This window comes from Neodiprion lecontei, chromosome 7 (genome assembly GCF_021901455.1).
Source record: "Neodiprion lecontei isolate iyNeoLeco1 chromosome 7, iyNeoLeco1.1, whole genome shotgun sequence".
NCBI classification, from domain to species: domain Eukaryota; kingdom Metazoa; phylum Arthropoda; class Insecta; order Hymenoptera; family Diprionidae; genus Neodiprion; species Neodiprion lecontei.
This window is the reverse complement of record NC_060266.1, coordinates 6,466,394-6,487,289: the sequence shown is the minus strand read 5'-3', so window position 1 is coordinate 6,487,289 and position 20,896 is coordinate 6,466,394. Positions and strand designations below refer to the sequence as shown.

General features: G+C 36.9%; 1 protein-coding gene across 12 annotated transcripts in view; it reads left to right on the top strand.

Annotated features, from left to right (window-relative positions):
• The window catches only part of LOC107227889 (potassium voltage-gated channel protein Shaker), a 259,093-nt gene that overhangs the window by 231,814 nt on the left and 6,383 nt on the right, over window positions 1–20,896 (top strand). For 9 of the 12 annotated variants that reach the window (XM_046745581.1, XM_046745579.1, XM_046745583.1 and 6 more), the window contains 5 exons: window positions 427–550; window positions 6,144–6,409; window positions 8,348–8,991; window positions 14,181–14,310; window positions 17,712–17,902. In XM_046745581.1, coding sequence (XP_046601537.1) covers window positions 427–550; window positions 6,144–6,409; window positions 8,348–8,991; window positions 14,181–14,310; window positions 17,712–17,902 — 1,355 coding nt within the window. Of the gene's footprint in view, window positions 1–426; window positions 551–6,143; window positions 6,410–8,347; window positions 8,992–13,998; window positions 14,129–14,180; window positions 14,318–17,711; window positions 17,903–20,896 lie in introns of those variants that run through there. The other 3 variants (XR_006905415.1, XM_046745577.1, XM_046745587.1) reach the window with 3 other exon arrangements.

Here is a 20,896-nt window from a genome sequence, read left to right as displayed (position 1 = left end):
CTCCTTTTTCAACCTTACGATTCCTGAATAGTGTTTTTATACTCTGATCTTCTTATACAAGTTAAACTTCCCCTTTATTGTTTATAATACATTTGTTAGTTGGAATAAATATTTGGAATGTACTCTCCAATGTACAATGGATGATAATTCTTAATATTGTGATATCTATTGATCTCATCTTCCTAACTGTTGAATTCTATGTTCTTGGCAGTTGAATAAATAATCGATTCGTTGTGAGGAGGGCCCCTAATCGGGTCGAAATGTTGACAAAATTTTACGTAACGCACTTACCGACCGTTTACCAATATTTACCACTTCGTAACCCAACCTAACCTCACCTAACCTAACCTAACCTAGCGTAGGCATCATGCGAATCAAAGGATGGGACTTTTGACGGTGTTTTAACCCTCGATTTCGTTGTTACAGATCGCTGCCAAAGCTCAGCAGTCAGGACGAGGACGGGCCAAACCCCCACACCCAATACACAGGCGTCACACACTTCGAGCCTATACCTCACGATCATGACTTCTGTGAAAGGGTCGTCATCAACGTAAGAAATGTTCATCTAACTTTTTATATATCCGCGATAATTCATGACCGCGTTTCAGTAATTCGACAGAACAGGAGGTATGTATGAGGCTTAATTTCCATGTCAACTCGACCGATGATTTTCTCTCACCATTTTCGGTTCGTTTTAAGAATTTTTCACACGATTCTCCGATGGCAAAGAAGTACCTGATCCTAAAGTTTTTTTTTATACCTTGCTCCTCCAACCGTTAATTTTTTATGATTTAGTCAATTCTGAATACTTCGACGCAAGAACACAGAATTTTTGGAATTTTTTTTTTTTGAGAATTTTCGGAATATTAGTGTTTGGTTTGTTAAATATGTTCAATTTTGAAAGAAAAAGAGAAAAAATCGAAACAACACAAATTGAGAAGACATCCTGTTATGGGATTTTTTGATTTTTACGAAAAAGGCTGATTTTGAGATGGGTCGGAATAATTTGAGAAAATTCTAGAGTACTTTTTTGATACTGGAGAATCGTACTGAAATTCGTGAAGTGAATTAAAAATGATAAGAGGAATAGATCTGTCGAGTTGACATAAAAAAACATCATATGTGCACAGTTAAAAACACTGGATTGGTGAAGCAGGTATGAAAACGAAGGTTTCTAAGTACCTGTTGTCGAATTAGCAGACTGGCGTATCATTCAGCATCAAGTTTCATTTTATAACACGACCGAGAAATATGGTTGTAGGCACAAAATAGAAATGAGTGTTTTAGCTGTAACGTGAGAATTTAAGATGTGCTCATTATTTCTGGTTACGATCACTTGAACGATACTTTTGGTAACCATTACGACAATTTGACGTTGAAGGAACGATAAATCGTCGTCAAAACTTTATTCAACTGAAAAAATTAGGCGAACCAAGCATAAAGATTTATTTCTTCTGATAACAAGAAAATTTAGTATAAACTGAGAGAAAAACGAGGTACGCGTAACAATTTTGCGCTATTGTCGATCCTTTTTTGGTTATTGAAACGCAAAATCAGTTTGTTCGGTTTACTCTACTTTTTTTAGTTAAACAAGCCTTTAACGTCAATTTATTCTTGCACAAGCATTAAATTTTCGCAACAGTTGCAAGAAAATATAGCAACAGCGATCGTAATGAGAAAGAATATTAACGGATACTAGACTTTCCGATAACAGCTAGAAAACTAATTTTCATTTTCTACCTAGAACTATATTTTTCGATTGTGGTAAAAAATGAAAATAGTTAAGGACCGAGCGGTAACCGGAACTAATAATGTCTCTCAATGTAGACAACTAAACAGGTATTTGCATCACATTTTCTTGTAATTTCAGGGCGAAAACGAGTCATGCAAAATAAATCAAGTCAAAATTGTTTGAAATTGATCGCGGCAAATTTGATTGCCAAAACTTATTTCTACTGAGATTCCAAGGATCGTGTGTACAGTTATCAGAAAAACATTTTGAAGAAATAACTCACACGTGAGAACGATTTCTAAAAATTCAGAAACATTCTTGAAAAATAAAGCCAGACGGTATATTTCAGTACACCTGTATAAAAAAATGCGGATAATATATTTCCATGAATTTCTCTGTAAAGTGCGAGTTGCCAATTGTTCATTGAACAGAACACTACATAGTAGTGTGAATGTAATGCGAACAACGTAACGCTAATGAAGTAATAAACAGTGATGGCCAAAGGCAAAGGTCAGGGAAGATTTAATTATAGACACGTAATTTCAAACGTACCTATACTAACGAACCTACGTTCGTCAGCCTTGGAATACACGTTTTATTTTGCAACAAAACTTTTCAAAGTCTGCACTGCGATAAATATAGTACTCCCAATGTCATTTCAATCACTACATTCGTTAGATACTCGAAATCCAAACAAGAATTTATTTTCTTAGTAAAATCAACTTTGAAGAAAGCTCCATGTGACCATGATGCTAAAAATGGTTCAAGACTTTTCTTTCGAAATTCTGTGTGATGATTCTTGACACGTGTTCAAAAGCGAATGAAAGAAAGCGTTACCATTTCTTAATACGACTAACTTTGCTAACCGTTTAACAAAACGCGTTTTCACACACATCGAGAATAGAACTTCATTTTACGCTTCGCGAAATGACCGCGGTAAAAATTTAAGCCTCAAGAATCAAGAATTTGAAATATCAAAGCGAATTTCACTCTTACTTGAACGATCAGTCCTAGTGAAAGGATTTGTTATATCAACGGCACCCAAACCAACCCAACCTAAGCGAATTTTACTCTTACTCGAACGATCAATCCTGGTAAAAGGATTTGTTATATTAACGTTACGGATTTAGTCTGAGAAAATAATTAGCCCGAAGCATTTCTCGGCGAATTTAAATAAATGATGTTTCACTTAGCGTCGTGAATTGTGTCGAATGTTATCGATCGATACATTTTATCGGCACATGTTTGGTTATGTAATATATACGTAATTTACATTTAAAACAAATAAATATAAAAGAAAAAAAATAAATATCGTTTCGAGAATTCCGCATGACTGCAGATCGCTCGATCGATATCGATCGACACCGGATATCGCGGATAGTCGTGAAACCGTGCATACAGAGACGTTAAAAATTATAAGTGCGTGTAGAATCGGTCAGGCGAAAATTTACGATATTTTCATACTGATCCGCATAGCTGCCGCATTTGAGATCGTCCGGTTGATTGTCGAGAATGTGTTTATTTTTATCGTCTTATGGGTTCTCCGTTGGAGTAAGATTAACCCAAGACAGTAGTGACCTAGAGCCGAAAGTTGGCTAGAGTCCAAGTTCACCTTGGTATCGGGAACCACGTATATAAGCACCGAGATTGCCATGTGCCAGGGAATTATTAGTCTTCTGAGGTTGACACGACTGCATTGCGTCGATTAAAACGATCCCAAAGCTTCTGCCGCAATTCGTTTTATTTCCGTAGCGGTAAACCATTTAAATTACAATACGTACGATGCTTTTTTATACGGGATAATTACTCAAGTTATACTTTGTTTTTTTTTGTTGTTTCTTTTTTTTTTTTTTTTTTTTTAAAGATTGATATTTTTAGTCGAGGGTCAAGTATTATTAACCGGTAGCAATAAATTCCTGGAACGATTATACATTTACAACATACTTCAAAAGGCGTGGAGACGAACTAACGTTATTTTTGCAACAAGAATTCAACGGTGATGAAATTGGTTGAAAAATTTACAAACGAGAATTAGAGAAGAGTAGCAATTCGGCGTTACGATAAAGTCCTTGGTTCTAGTACCAGTTAACATTCCAATAGACTTTTTCAGGTCATAACGTCAGCCATTCGATAAGTATTCGCTATGGATAAAGATACAGTGAAAATATATGAGTTGCATGTATCATCAGAATGTTACCCAATGAATAATGCTGCTTTAGTCATTGGAAATCTTTTTGGAACAATGCCATTACTAATCCATTGAGCTGCTTTCGGGTAGTTGGTGAGGTACCATCTGCCACTGTCGCTCCTCTATCCGCTTTACGATGTTAGCTCATATTTGAACACGTGTAGCAGTAGCCAAATGACAGTTTATCACCTTTCAAATATTCTCTCTCCGCACTCTTCGCCGTGCAAACGATCGACGTTAAACGTTATTATAGTAACCAGTTATATTAGCAGTTTGGCTAACTAGAAAATTTATCTGAAAGTCCGCATTTGTTCATTTCTGCACGTGAATGATAGTAAATTGATAGAAAAATTTAACTAAACTTAATGTCCCAGCAGGTTCACTTTTTATTTGTGTTATGTACACTGAGAAAAATTTCATTTGTTATAGTAACTAGAAAAATTCAGGAAAAAAGGGATAGTTGAAAAAACTGTTTGAATATTGTTCGAGTTGCGAAAAACGAGGTACGCCTAACCATTTTTCGATATTGTCGATCCTTTTTTGATAATTGCAACGCAAAATCAGTTTGGGAGGTTTACTCGACTTTTTTAGTTAAACAAGGCTTTAACGTCAATTTATTGTTGCACGAGCATTAAACTTTCGCAACAGTTGCAAGAAAATATAGCAACAGCGATCGTAATGAGAAAGAATAGTAACGGATACTAGACTTTCCGGTAACAGCCAGAAAACTAATTTTCATTTTCTACCAAAAACTGTATTTTTCGATTGTGGTAAAAAAAGGAAATAGTTGAGGACCGAGCGGTAGCCGGAACTAAAAATTTCTCTCAGTGTACTTGTAACGTCTTTGTTAGTAAATATGACTCTAATTATTGTAATTTTAACATTTAAATTGTACTTTGTACTTATTTTTCACTTAGTAACACATAAAAAAATAGTAAAATCAACTTAACAATTTTAGTGAACCTGCTCCTTGTTTAGTTCAAAAGATTTCAAGAAAACGATGATCAATCCCATCATCATGTTCGCCGGTGATTCGATAATCGTTGAATTTTTCCTTTACACAAAAGTATCAAAAATTGTATTTTTAGAACGTACGGTAACTACTGAGCTTTCAGGATTGTTGTTTACTCTCGGAATAACATAGAAGCATCGAAGGTTTACAAACTGATCGATACATCAATTTGTAACTTCCATTGGGTTTTTAATACGAGTATATTATATGATATACATATATATATATATATATATATATATGGTTTTAAGTACTATTGATCGATTGGCAGGAAGCTTTTTGGGTGTGGCTTCAAGATTAAACATCCCACTGAGTTAAAATCTTACATTCGATCTGGGTTATTCAGTTCGCACGATCGTGACAAAGAATCGTGTTCGGATTAGCTTGGATATCATGCGAGGGAGGAGGAAAGAATAATAGAAAAAAAAAGAAAAAAAAGTACGCCTGAACGCCTGATTAGGCACCTGTAAGGATTTTAGTTTCTTGTACAATCTAAGCAATAAAATAAGAAAATGATATAAAAACGTAAAATCAGACAACTAGAGAAATTGAGTCTTTTGTATAATTTTTGGAACTTCGATTTTTTTCTTTCATTTCTCCACTCTTACTCAAATTCGTTATTCTATGATTACAGTATTAAAGGGACACTATTCGTCGCAGGTCTAACAAGCTTATCCTGATGGTTTAAAAAAAAACCAACACATAATAAATAACAAATAACACACAGATGTATAAATAAAAAGACGAAACGATGAGTGAGGAGAAAATTGTCCGTGAAATAAAATCGAGACGAGAGAGGTTTTTTAGTCGTACGTATATATATATATGTACAGAAGACGGTGACGTTGAAAATGAGTAAAATAAGATTTTGAGTGAAGTCTTTGTATTCTCGGTCTTATATTTGGTTAAAATTTCTACCTGGCCAGGATTTACGCTTCAACTCATTATCGTCACACGTCTTATATTCTCGAGCTACGTAGATCTACTAACTCTTTCGACCCAAACTCGTCTATCTATCTCTCTCTCTCTCTCTCTCTCTCTCTCTCTCTGCCTCTCTGTCTCTTCTCCTAATTCCACTAAGAATCGTCACATATCTGTAACGAAAACGTAACCGTGATTGAAACTCGTGTAGTGAAATGTGTAAATCCATGATGTGACGATCGCGTCTTCTGAATGTAACGTCTTACTCTTACTCTTAATCCTGGATACAGGTGAGCGGGTTACGGTTTGAGACACAGCTTCGCACGCTAAACCAGTTTCCGGACACACTGCTTGGCGATCCAGCGCGGCGGATAAGGTACTTCGATCCTCTGCGAAATGAATACTTCTTCGACCGCAATCGACCTTCTTTCGATGCGATCCTCTACTACTACCAGAGCGGCGGTCGTCTTCGACGCCCCGTCAACGTGCCCCTCGATGTCTTCTCCGAAGAAATCAAATTCTACGAACTGGGGGAGATGGCCACTAACAAGTTCAGGTACGAGGGATCATCGATTCCATTTTAAAACAACGCGAGTTTAATCACGCCAGGGAACGATACGGTGCTTACAACAATGCGACCGTCGCTACATTTGATGGTACCGGAGTATAATGCAAGGGCAAAAGGTCTAACGTTTTTTGAGTTTGATTGGCATTAGTGTCAAGATCGTAATTCCCGGGAGAAATTGAGGCTGGAATGATCCGGAGAGCTTTTATTACTTGTGAAATTAATGGAAAAGAATTTCGTGTTACAATTGTTGTGAAATATAATTTTCCCGCTACTCGATAGTCGGCTCTCAATGCGAGGGGGTAGTCAGTTATTGATATCGCAAAACACTTTAGCAGGCAGTCACTTTAAAATCGGTTGAACTTAGTTGAAATCACTCGAAATCATGTATAATTGCGTGAAATCGCGTGAAATCGCATGAAATCACATGAAATACCTAACAATCGCTTGACATTGCTTGAAATGACACGTGTATTTACTTTTTGAAATCGAAAATCAATCCGGAGAAGTCATTTCCGAATCAGTTAAAATCATTTGAAATTAGTTAAAATCACTTGAAATCACCTCTAATTTCAAAATCGCTTGAAATCATTAAAATCATTGAAATCGCTTGTTACCCGATCTATAAGTAAATACCCCCTTGTTTCAAAGTACAAAAAGTAAGCCATGCCTACTTCTCCGCATCGTCACCTTCTGCAGTATAATGTAAACATAACGTGTGGCAGTTGAAATCCTGCAACTGGGAATAGATTAATTGGCGTTCGTATTCAAGTTTTCAAAATGAATCACATCACGTTTTAACAGCCATGCAAAGTGGGTGAAAAAAATTAACGATCAACGATCATACGATGATTGGGGGTAATTATGATACCTGCACTGATTTACTGCAACTATGACAATTCGTTCATCGAATCCTGGTATTATTCTCGGTTTGCCTTAAGTCTGCTTTTCCCTTGATCATGCTCCGGATAACGAATCTAGAAATTATCTTCACCGTTATATATTAATTTATGCATTAGCGACCCAGAGATTGATTTTTACGAAAGGAAAATGTTACACTGATTCTTGCTTTATTGAAAAACGTTTTCAACCACATTCGATTGGTAACATCTGCTTGGTTAGATATCGTTTAGTATTTAGATGTTTGAGAATTCTTACCAAGCACAAGTTCAATTGTTGACTTGTACGAAGTTCCTGTAATAGATTACAAATTTTTGCAACCCGTTGAACCATTTCCCAGTAAATCGAGCAACCACTTATTCAGCAACATCCATAATTTTTTACGTTAGTACGAAGGTAAACGTAACTAACAAGGAAGGTATCTCAGGTCGATCTCTTCGATTTCATTTCTTTTGTAATATGTTATAGTAGACTAAAAACCAAGCGATACATTTTTTTTTCATCTGCCATTGAAAACTTTAAGAGGGTGAAACCACCCTCCAAATTACGGCATGTCATGAGGTGATTTGGCAGTTTATTTTTTTCCAATTGAGAAAAATTACATTTTTCATTTCTCGTCTCAAGAAAACTTTTCCAGTTGGATTGGTTAAAAAATATTACATTCTTCCGGGTGAAACTGCCAAATCGCCCTTTGACATGCCCAACTTTGGAGGGTGGTTTCACCCCCTCAAAGTGTTTAATGGCAGCTGAAAAAAATACGTGTCGCTTAGTTCTCAGTCTACTATAACATATTACAAAAAAGGTGAAATCGGAGATATCGACCTGGGGTACCTTCCTTGTAAGATGATAATAAGGCTATCGCATAGTCGCGTGTTTAATGTTGGGGCTAATTCCTACATCAGTGCATACTGAGAAGGTCCTTTCCTCGAATCTGACGGTCGCAGTGCGATTTCCCTGAAAAACATACCATCCTTATAAGTTTTCGAGGAAAATACCTTGTTGTTGAACGTGTTTTGTGATGATTGACAGGGAGGACGAGGGTTTCATTAAAGAGGAGGAGAAGCCACTACCGTCGCACGAGCTACAGAGGAAGGTGTGGCTGCTATTCGAGTATCCGGAGAGCTCGCAGGCGGCGCGAGTCGTTGCCATCATATCCGTGTTCGTAATCCTTCTGTCCATCGTGATCTTCTGCCTTGAGACCCTCCCCGAGTTTAAGCACTACAAAGTGTTTAACACGACGGCGAATGTCACAAAGATCGAAGAGGACGAAGTGCCGGACATCACGGACCCGTTCTTCCTAATAGAGACTATTTGTATCGTCTGGTTCACGTTTGAGTTATCAGTACGCTTCCTCGCCTGCCCAAACAAGTTAAACTTCTTCCGTGACGTAATGAACATCATCGATATCATCGCCATCATTCCATATTTCATTACACTGGCTACGGTGGTGGCCGAGGAGGAGGACACGCTCAACCTGCCAAAGGCTCCGGTCAGCCCGCAGGACAAGAGTACCAACCAGGCGATGTCCCTAGCGATTTTAAGGGTCATACGGCTGGTCAGGGTGTTCCGAATATTCAAACTCTCCAGGCACAGTAAAGGGCTACAAATTCTAGGTCGCACTCTTAAGGCCTCGATGCGTGAGCTTGGCCTGCTCATCTTTTTCCTGTTCATTGGTGAGTTTCTCCATTACGGATAATTGTTATATCGTATTATAAAAGTAATCGAACCATCGGCACTGGCTGATACATTTTTTTAGGCTCCAATAACACTCGTTCACGTTTATATCGCGTGGAGAAAAGTTACTTACGTTTCAAGCTGGACAATGCATTAGTCTGTACGATTGATCCCTGCTAATTACTTCGAAGTCATGATGTGCATTGATATTTGAGGATATCGAAAAGTTTAGCAAAAATCAATTTACGTTCAGTATGTTGTTTCAATCCGCGACGGACGTAAGAACCTTTGCATTCATTTTATGGAATCTTCGTTTCACTAGAAAGAAGTGTTGGCACGAATATACCTTTAATCATTAGGCACACCCTTTTAATTACCGAAAGTATTCTATCGGAACTGCAGTACCTACAGTATCAATAGACAATAGAAGAGCTTTTCTATGATTATATTTAGATTTTGTGAATTGATATAGAATCTTTGAACTGTATTATTAGAAAAGGTAGTGATTATTGAATCAGGTAAGTTCCATTCGTTTTCCTCAACCGAATTCATTCATTCTTTATATTATATAAACAACGCAGCGTATTGATATTAAAGCTTATTACTTCTCAAACGGTATAATACCTGTTCAACCGATGTCCGGAAACACGAATTAAATCATCGATGTTGTTACGAATAAACGCAAATCAACTGATTGTTATAGTAGCTCCAGGAAAACAGCGAATGCTGTTGCCGCGATTGATCGATATTTTTCAAATTTGACATTACCTAATCTTTTATTTTCTTTCTTTCAATGTCTAGCCGGTAATTTGGCGAGATCAAGTACATGAAGTAAAAATTTCAAATTTTGGACTTGCGATGCTGGAAATTTTTTTATCCAAACATATGGAAACAAAAATGTCACCTACTTTAGTACCATGAATATTAATACTCTGTTGGCACCCAATCGTAAAACTAACGCTTCGGAAAGTTCACTGGAGAATTACCGGTGCAAACTTGAACATTTACGAGGCACTTAGGCTGCACCCGTAAGCCTGTCTGCCTGTCCGGCAGTACGAGCAGGCTTCAAACGATGGTGCGGATTAGTGAAAGAAACCATCTCTCAAGTAATATAGGTTAGGATTTGGTGATCGCCATGAGGTTGGAAAACAGTAAAAATTACCTATGCCTGGATTTTAACGTGAAATCAACGACAGAAAAAAAAATCGGATAATCGAGCCCTCGGGATTATTCAATATTTCGGCATGTAGTAAAGTACTACTCGATAATCTATTGTTTTTCGTTTTTGGTGTTTTTTCACGCTGCACACATCCTGTGTATGTCAATGGTCTCACACCGGGGTCTATAGAGACCCCACAGCAAAAATCAGTGCGTAGAAACAGAGATATCGATTCAAGTAACTTGAATTGAAACAATTTTTGGATACTTTTTCACCCTTTGCGGCACAGTGTCTCATATGTGAGACACCTTTTTTGAATTGATTATTCAAGATTTATATTCAGTTTTTGAGATGACGCTGTCGTGTTTTTTTTTTCTTTTGCGTGATTGAAATTTTAATATGTCAATGTTAATGTTTTAAGGGAGAGATTACGATGATTTCGCGAATATAGTGAGCGCTATGAATAAACAAATTGTTGAAATTGCCTGTTTTTACAGAACAAATGTAATTTTTGGGGTCATTGAAAACAAATCTGACGTCAAAATTTCAGAATTCAAAATAGTGGAACCGATATGGCGGACTGAGAATGTAAAAATTCATCTGATTCGTTTGAAATTTGTTGCTCGGGGGTTTTTGGGATCGCTGAAAGCAAATCCGAAACCATAATTGTGAAATTCTAAATGGCGGATCCAGTATGACGGATTGAAAATATAAAAATTTATCCTGTTCGCTCATATTGGATCCGTGATTTTGAATATTAAAAATTTCACAGATCTGACCTCATTTTTGAAATGAGTGACCTCGAAAACCTTTACGTACCCAGTTTCAAGGAATTTGATCGCAACAAAAAAATGTATGCTTCAAAGGGTTAAAAATTATATTTCGCTGCAAATTAGTTATCTTTAGCAAATTGAAATTTGTAATACGAAAAAATACTTTGCAAAACAACAAAATACCGGAAAATGCATCATTCTACTAAAAAAATCGCAACATACTGAGTTTGAAATATATTTAGCTGAAAATTGACTGACTAACTTTCAAGACGCAGATGTTAAAGAGTAAAAAATATTCAAATACTGCCCGATGAAAAAAAGGTGATTTATTTGAGCTAGTGTATTTGAATTTTTGGAAAACGATGAATTAAAGTTTCTTACGATATTTCATTATTTACATTGGATCAAATCAGATCAGATTTCGAATATTTTTTCACATGAAACTTGCGGTGAAGATGTCGTGGGGTCATTTTGACCCCGGCATGCAGGTCAAGGGTTGATACTCGTAAAATGACCGACGTTAAATAAATCATGATATGATTCGGAGTTCATGCTTCTAGTTCGGCAGGTTATAAGCAAAAGTGCCATCCGCTATCACCTTTTCCGGTGATTGTTTCCAGTATTGATTGTAGTGATTTTCCAGGGGCCAGTGAAGGATGGCCGCGTGTTACGACTGCGGAATCAACGAGGTAACTTGATGTTATTATACTGTATGTATTTTGATCCCGTTGAAAAGTATCCGTTTTTAGTTGTGTAAACAGTTTTTGTTTCTATCGGTATAAACGAGGAAAAAAAAAAAAAATTTAAACAAGTTACCGTGATTTACGATAAATGATTTCAACTTTTTGCGTTCGTTGCCTGGTGCTGATAGACTTTTCAAGGTAAAGTCGAGTAACAATTTAAGCATTAAAAGTAGAATTTTTCTTAACGTTGAAAGAGGTATGAAAGATATACGTAATTTCGGTAGAACGTTGCAGAAACTTTTTGGATCTCTTTAGTTCATGTAAATTATGAAATTCTACTCGATGTCTACATTAAACGCAGAGTTTTTAATGGAAAATGACGGGTTTCTGTACGCGACGTTTGGAAGTTGAAAAAAAAAAAAAAAATTCTCTGGCAAAATAATATCCGAAAAACGAGGATTTTTTAACAATCTTCGAAAACACGTTCAAATAGGGAAAGAATTTTTTTTTTACCCGGTTAACTTATCAATGGATTCGTTTGAAGGGGGTCGAAATATGTAGAAATTAATACAAAGTTTCTTCGCTGCTTCGCAGTCGACGTGTCCATTTCTTTATGGCTTCCGGACTACAACTGCTGTATATTTTACGCATTAACGATAATTGCCGAGCAAGCATTATACTCATAAAACGATTTTTATGTAAGATGATTCGACATATTCCCGCCAATCGATTGATACCTTTACATACGTTGTTACTTGCAAAATAGACAGGCATATGATGCATTCACCGATATTTGTATTTCGGTTTACTTTCTCTTATTATTTTTGAAATTAACATTATACTGTCATTATGCTGCAGATAAAAGATATTTAACCCAAAGTGACGATGAAAAATAATCGCATTTTGTACGTAACGTTTTTCTTAATATTCATAGGAAAACATAAACAAAGTGAAAAGTGATTGCGTTCGTATTCTGAGTAGTGAATAACAATATTAGCCTACCACGAATTAGAGTAGTGCAGATAGTAAACGAAACGGAAAGTGACAGAAGAAAAGTTTATAAAACAGGCGGTAAAACATACGAAATACAAGATGAATAATTTGCTTCTTATTTGATGTATGGTTATAAAATATCATTGTACCGTAATAAGGAATTTCAGCTCTTTTCATCAAGACGATGACAAAGTACTAAAAAAATCCCGTTCATTTGGTCAAATCATAAGAGAGTAGTTCTTAAATTTTATGACTCTCAAAGCTCGTCGTGACGCGGCAAAAAGGCTTTCGTTCTTACCGATATAAACTAACAATTAAGTTTAATAACACATGCTGCGTTTCAAAGGTAATCCATAACATCGAAACGAGATTTATGCATTTTTCAAATTTTTCATACCAATTTCATAAAACTCATTCGCATTTTTGGTAAATGTGATATTCTAATGAAAAATTATGCATCATTAAACAAGCGGGATTGATGTTTTCATTTTTTGAAAATCTGCAGACACTGAAACAATATTGCCGCGTACAAAATTCTTAAGGAGCTTGTTATTTTTTTTTCTTTCCGTTTTGACAATGTATTCGGAACTATCGACAGAATCAGGCAATCTTTAACCCCTACTCTGCACACCGTGTTCAAATTCATTCTTTTTCCAAAAATGCAACTTCGCTCACTCAAATAAATACCTTTTTTTCGTTGCGTGGTATCTTCATATTTTTTTTTTTTTTTTTTCAATATCTGTGTCTCGATAATTATTCGGTCGATTTTCACCAAAAAAATATTCCAAACTCAGTGAGTTATGATTTTTTGATTAGAATGATCAATTTTTCGGTATTTTGTTGTTTTATGAATATTTTTTTTTAATTCATTTCATATTCAACATTTCATTTTTCCAAAGATAACTAATTTGCCTTGAATTATAATAGTTAAAGAGTATCCCAAACATTTTTTCGAATTATTTGAATCGATTTCTTTCGAATCCGTTTCTTTCCAATGATTTTTCATTTTGGGGTCTCCAGCGAACCCGACGTGAAACCAGTCTTGTACAAAAGAGACCGTGTGCAGCGTGAGGGTTGAAGATAACAGACACCGTCACTGCACATGATACGTGCTGACGTGAAATGATTTGAAAGATGGAGTCGTCATTTTTTGGGCAAAAAAAATTAAAAAAAATATACACCTTCTCCCAGACGCGAAGAAGACAGAGAGGTGGAGAGTGTCGATATTATCGCGGTTGAAGAGGTAACGAGAGGTAAAGAAAACCAAAAAAGAATAAGAAAAGATAAGAAGATGAATGAAATTACGTAGCAGACGAAGGTGCTAGGCAGGCAGAGTTTGAACGGAAAAAATGTTGAGTAGATGCGGCAGTAGTAGCAAAGAAAGGGGCCGTGTTTCAGGCGTCATCCTGTTCAGCTCAGCGGTGTACTTCGCGGAGGCTGGCTCGCAGGAGAGTTTCTTCAAATCGATACCGGACGCGTTCTGGTGGGCCGTCGTCACGATGACGACCGTGGGCTACGGGGACATGAGGTACACGCTACGACTTAATCCTTCTGAACGAGTTTTCTCCCTTGTATTGCAGGTGTGGTGCTATTCTCGTCGGCTGTATACTTCGCGGAGGCCGGCTCCGAGAATTCATTCTTCAAGTCCATTCCGGACGCTTTCTGGTGGGCCGTTGTCACGATGACGACCGTGGGCTATGGTGACATGACGTATGATGTACTCATTTTCATTAACATTTTTAGTTATCTGCCACAGTATGCTCCTCTTCAGTTATGTCGTTTGTACGTGGTTTTATACTAAATGGTTGGTTGGTTGGCTGGCTGGTTGGTTGGTTGATAGGTTGGTTGGTTGGCTGGTTGGTTGGTTGGTTGGTTGGTTGGTTGGTTGGTTGGTTGGCTGATTGGCTGGTTGGTTGATCACCTACTAAGTACTGTACTATACTCAACAATACCTAACAATACAGAATACTATACCATACCTACTACTGCCATTACTACTTGTCATCGAACATAGATCATTTCCACCGTGCATCGATGATTCTTTATCTCTCTCTCTCTCTCTCTCTCTCTCTCTCATCTATATCCATATCTTTGCATCTCTTTGACGAGTACGTGGTTAGGCGTACGGTTCTTCTTGTGACATTATCTTCTTCTTCACTTCGACATTCACATTTCACTTGAAATTCAGAAATAATATCAAATCACTTTTTAACGTCTATCGTACACCAACTTTTGATCCGCTCTCTCTCTCTCTCTCTCTCTCTCTCTCTCTCTCTCTCTCTCTCTCTCTCTCTCTCTCTCTCTCTCTCTCTCTCTCGCTTTCTTTTTCTCTGCTTTTCAACACATCGAATTATTCACTTATCTATCCTCTGATATGTATAACCCTATTATACGATTGGAATGTTTTGTTTTCATTTCTCACACGAATGCCATTTTACTGTCTTGAATCATAACTGCAGGGTGTTTAACAACAACATATTATGCACACTGATATATTTACCTGGGTATCTAATATGTTTTCTATTTTCTTTCGTTCTTCTGATCATTGGCATTTCTTTTTTCACCTTACCAATTCTGTTACAACTCTTCTGCCAGTTGTGTTCATTCTACGTAGATGTTACATTATTTTACAATCTTTCATTCATTCATTTATTTAATTATACAAGACTCGTGCTACTGTAACTCACGGAAGTCGTTGACATTTTAAAACGGACTTCGCGTGCAACGAATCGGCTCTTTGCAAGTGAAAATTTCTAGAGAAATGTTTTCGACAATCCAAACTGGCGAACATAATTTTTTGTAAAAAATTCTTTGTTCCTCGCGGCGTGCGATTACTTGCGGTGTTGTTTTTTGTCGGTGGTTGTTTATTTTTTTTTAATTTTTTTTTTTATCTCACCTTACCCGCATCACAAACGGATATGTCACCTCGTCCAACACGCATGTACGAACATCCGATGGGAGATAATAACTAACAAGAAAAAGAAAGATCCAAGCACCACGAAGATTTAGGTGGATGAACCCAGCGACTGGATCATCTTCGCCACATACGTTTTTTATTATATACACATGATGTTTTTTATTTGTGTCACGATTTGAAACGAATCATGCATTCCCTCACCCCGTTTCGTTGGCGAATTGGGAACAGACAAAATTTCACCGTTTCCCATGTCCGCCAATTTTTCGATAACAGAGGAATAGGTGCATACAGTCGTTCGTTAATTGCAGTTTCACGGGGTGAACATTCCCCCCGTAGCCACTCCTGCTGTGAAACAACACATCAAAACAAATTATTAACTGCATCGAATTTATCGTAAAATTAACGCAACTATCACGAACATGTAGAAGCCTCATGAAACCTAAGAATTCCCGTCACCGTCGAGCGTTTGACGCAACCAATGCAGCTCCTGAAGAGCAGGTCCTCGAATATCTGAAGGTTACACGAATCCATGCATGTACATACTTTGATTCAGAGATCAAGAGTCTTGAGAGAGGCATGCTCTTTGACATCTCATTGTTTCATGTTTCACACGGTATAATCATCCTATTGTCAGAGTGCTTATAAATCGGTCAATTGACGAAGGGATTCCTCGGTCATCCTTGGCCAACACCATCCACATGGGATATTTTCGTATATACCAACATTATATATATTTTATACTAACGTTTGTTTTTCTCGATTTTTGTTCCTCAGTATATACATATATACACTGTGTATGTATATACCGGGACGATATCTTGAAACTTGAAAATCAAGTGCGCATGCGCGAGTTTTATCGGCTCTTCGTGCAGGCTTGCCATCCCGAGTTTCAGTCGTCGGACTGTATCTGCGGGCGATGTAGTTGACACAAATTTTCGAGGTTAGAATCTCAAATAATCGAGGTAGCGACTCGGAAAGGTTTGGGAAGCATTTGTTGTAGGGTCGGAAAGTTGATTCTTCAAAGAACGGTCGGAATTTAATGCTTGTGCTCTTTGAAAATTCAAACGTACACATTTTGCGTAAGTTGGCCCGCTTGCGTCAAAGACAAGAATATCGCTGCAGGAATATTTCGCCGACCAATGAGATTGAATTATTTGGCGCATGCGTGGTTGATTTTCAAGTTTCAAGAGACTATCCCGGAATACGTACATTTGTTTTACTTTGTTAATACATTCTGTTTGCTAACTAAACTAAGAACACGTAGACGATTGGATTGGATTTGAAGTTAATACTGATTATCATGATCGTTATTATATTTATCATATTATATACCATAGTTAAACTGCTGCACAATGACTTAGCGTTGCAAATATATTTATATTATATTATTATCAATTTTATATAGATTTAGAGGCTGGTGCACATAACCAATAATAATAATGTAAGGTCTGAGGCAAAGTCGGTATGTTGATTATAGAGTTTAGTGCTGTCACCGCGACACCACACGACTGTTTATCCCCATGTATTTCACATCCATGATTTTATGCGTCTCATCTCAAAGATCCATAATTTTTACAGCACATAAATACCGGAATCTAGGAACGAGACTGCTTCTAATAGTCGTGCGTTCGTTGGACATTATCATACGAAAACAATTTTGTAATCACTGAGTTTCTCGCTCCCAATAACACTGGTCCTCGGTATAAACTCATCCCTGATGAGTGGTCATGAGACTTGACATACTTCCGGGGTATGAAATCGTTGATGGAAGTTTAGCGGTGGGTAAAAAGACCGGTGTCAATTGCTACAATGTTCGCAGAAGTTGCAGTGTGGCGTCCTGTTCCAAGTTGTTTGACAACGATGAGAAAGAACGTTTTAGATCAAAACTTTGCCTCCAGCCAGACATGAAAATTAAGTAGGTAGTCAGTTTGGTGAGATTTTACGAAAGTATAGAATGTACCGAGCCTATTTAGCCAATTATAAGTTTAGCTTAGTTCTTAGTCTAGTATAGACCTAGAGAGCACTTGAATTAGACAAGCAGCACTAGTTATTCACAGATGAACCTCCTGCAAGTAGAGCCACACTATTCCTCGACACGCCAACACAAAATAGACACCACACCTCGCACAACGTTGAAAACCGATATATTTATTCGTCGACGGAAAGTTGTTACCGTTAATTTGACGTGTTTCAGGCCCGTCGGAGTTTGGGGCAAGATCGTTGGATCGCTCTGCGCGATTGCTGGTGTCCTGACGATCGCTCTACCCGTTCCCGTCATCGTCTCGAATTTCAACTACTTTTATCATCGGGAGACTGACCAGGAGGAAATGCAGTCACAGAACTTTAATCATGTCACCAGTTGCCCGTATCTTCCCGGTACACTGGGTGAGTCGGACTGAATCAATTCACCCCTGCAGCTTTGATCGAAATATTAGTGGTTATCCATTTCGAATGTGTTTCACAAGGCGAGGGGTCGGCAGTTGAGATAAAAAATTACGCAATTATCACGGACTACAGATATTACATGAATTTAAAAAATATTTTTTATCCTCACGAATACATAATATTTCGTGTTTTGAATATTGAAATTTGTTTATGTATGATAACGGAAAAACAATCACACTCAGACCGTTCATGTGCCAGTCATGGAACTTCCCATTCTTACAGTGCAGGTTCCAAGTTTATAGAGAAAGAAAAAGAATAATATCGAACTGGAATTTGGAACTAGAAATTCAGAACCGTGATTAACGATTTTAAAGCCATCGGATACCATACTACATGAAAATATAACCATTTTTTTTTATTTCGAACCGCTTTAATGGATCTACCATTACGAATTTTGAAAGTCCGTCCTTGGAAAGCTCCACCTACAAATTTCTACCAAAATCAGAATATTCTTGGATTTTTTTTTTCACCATATTAAATCGCCTGTTTCTATCTAGCAGTCTGACCTTAGATTCGTGATTAGCAATCCAAGAAACATCACGGTATGAATTTTACATTCAAATCCATCCATCCGTTCTCGTGATATCGACATTTTTATTTGATTTTTTGGAATTTTGTTATTTAAATAATTGAACCTAAAATCTAATCACTTTTATGTTTGGAAAAGCTGCGTCGATTCAGACAAGAGTCATTGAAATCCGGTTACTATTTCTCGAGATATCGTTGAACAAAAAAATTGATCACATACGTTCCAATGATTGGAGGTGAACTTCAAAACATGGAAATCTAGTAAAAACTCAACTTTTCATTTTCACGGTGATTACAATATCTTTTTTTTGTCTCTGGAAACAGAAAAACGGGACGTTAATTACATGACTACTGCGATCACGATAAAAACCAATCATATGTAATCATCTGTAATCATCAGTGATTTTGTTTTTGCCATATAACGAACAACGAATAAGACTATCTTACCGGCGCTATTCAAATTTCATGTAATCAAGGTCAAAGTTTTAAGAATTTCATGATTATTGTAATCACAATGACTACAAGACGACTGCAAATGATCACATTAATAAAGAATAATTGTTCGATTGCACACGTTTTCACAATTACAACGTAATTACAATGATTACAAAATGCCTACAATAACGGATGATACAATGACTTTTTTAACGGCCGACCCCTAGCTCCAAAGTCATGTTGAATATTTTTGTGTGCTTTTTTTTTTGATTGTTTTGATGCATGGTGCTAGATTTTTTCATTGAAAAACAATTGCCAATTTGCGCGAAAAAAAAACATTATATTGTAGAAAAAATGACATCGGTTAATGATTTCAACTAGCACTGGTATGCCTATAATTCTATGGTTTCTTGAATATTTACTTAACATGTCTCGAGTCTGACCGCTGGAGGGTTGAGTACTAAATCAATCGGTGTGATAAACAAGTCATTTAGCGTCTATTAATTTTTATTGTCGAAATGATTGAATACACGCGGAATTCTGAACGGGTTTAACGTCGATGTGCCTCTGTTAAAAATAGTCGAGCGGAATCGAATCGCGTAGCTGCTTCGTGTCAAAAAATACAGATAGTTTTGTGAATTGACGGATTCATAAACAGGGCGAATAATTTTTTAACCCGTTCGATGATCGCGCCATGTAGGTTCTTGACACGAGAGTCCTTGGAGATATTTTCAAAGCGAATCATTTGTGCTTTACATTTTGCAGAAAGGCTTTGGAAAGAAGAGAGAAAAACCCGTTTGAAAATCTTCAGTGAATCTCTTGTCTGTGCTAATAATAGTAAATACGAAGAAGAAAACATTTTTACCATCGGACAGAAATGAATTTTAGCAAATTCGAACAACGAAAGATACAATATCAAGAATTTGAGATTTTTTTTCTTTATGATCAGTACCCACGATCGAAATGATTGAAATCTAATGTTTTTGATCCAAATCTAATATCTGTGGGCTCATTTTGAAAGAAATTCTTCGTTCAAGAAATTTCACATTCAAGTGTAGTTATAACGTGTGATTTTAATCTTGTTCGTCATCATTTCGACGTTACAGAGAAAGAACTTTATATCACAAAACGCGTTCGAAGAAGATACTATTCCAAATTCAGTTTTAACGACTTGACACTTTCGTGCATACATTTTTCCTTACCTACATTCGATTCATTTAGAATTTTGTACTTATGAACTTTTGGAGTCGCTGATTACGAATCCGAACTAAAAATTATAAAATTCAAAATAGCGGATCCAATATGGCGGACGTAAATTCAAAACGTTATTTGATTCGTAGCTTACTCGTACATATCCATTTTCACCCATGCTGGTGATGACTACATGAAAAAAAATTCTTAACCAAGTTCTTGGAGATGTTCGAAACAAGTTGAAAAACATTGGGAACTGGCATCCAAAATATAAGCGTGTAATAATTTTTCAACACTCTGATTACAGTAGCTTTTATCGAATTGTTGTTATCTTAGGTTGCGGTAATTGAATTTACTCATATTGATACATAGTAAGGATGTCGTTTCTTTATGATTCACTATTATTAGCACGCATAAGATAACTGCAGATTTTGTAAACGGTTCTTTTATCCTTGGATCGTTATTCCTACGTGCTTGTACGTCGGTTATTTGTGGGAGACATTGCGTCAAGTCTGGGGTTGAATATTGAATGAAACAAGGGTTGAATCGGCACTGGGATTGAGATGTCGAAATCAAAATAAAAAGAAACTGCTGGCCTCGCGAACACATCGTCTCGTGATAAGAATAAAAAGAAAGAAAATCAAGGTGTCAGAAGAAAGTAGAAGACGAAGGTCGAGGGTTGTAAATTAGAGTAAAAGTCCGACATACGTCAGATTAGGTGCAAGGCTGAATGTTCTGCTGTCGGTAATCCCTTTACTTACGAAGCCACAAGATGCTCTT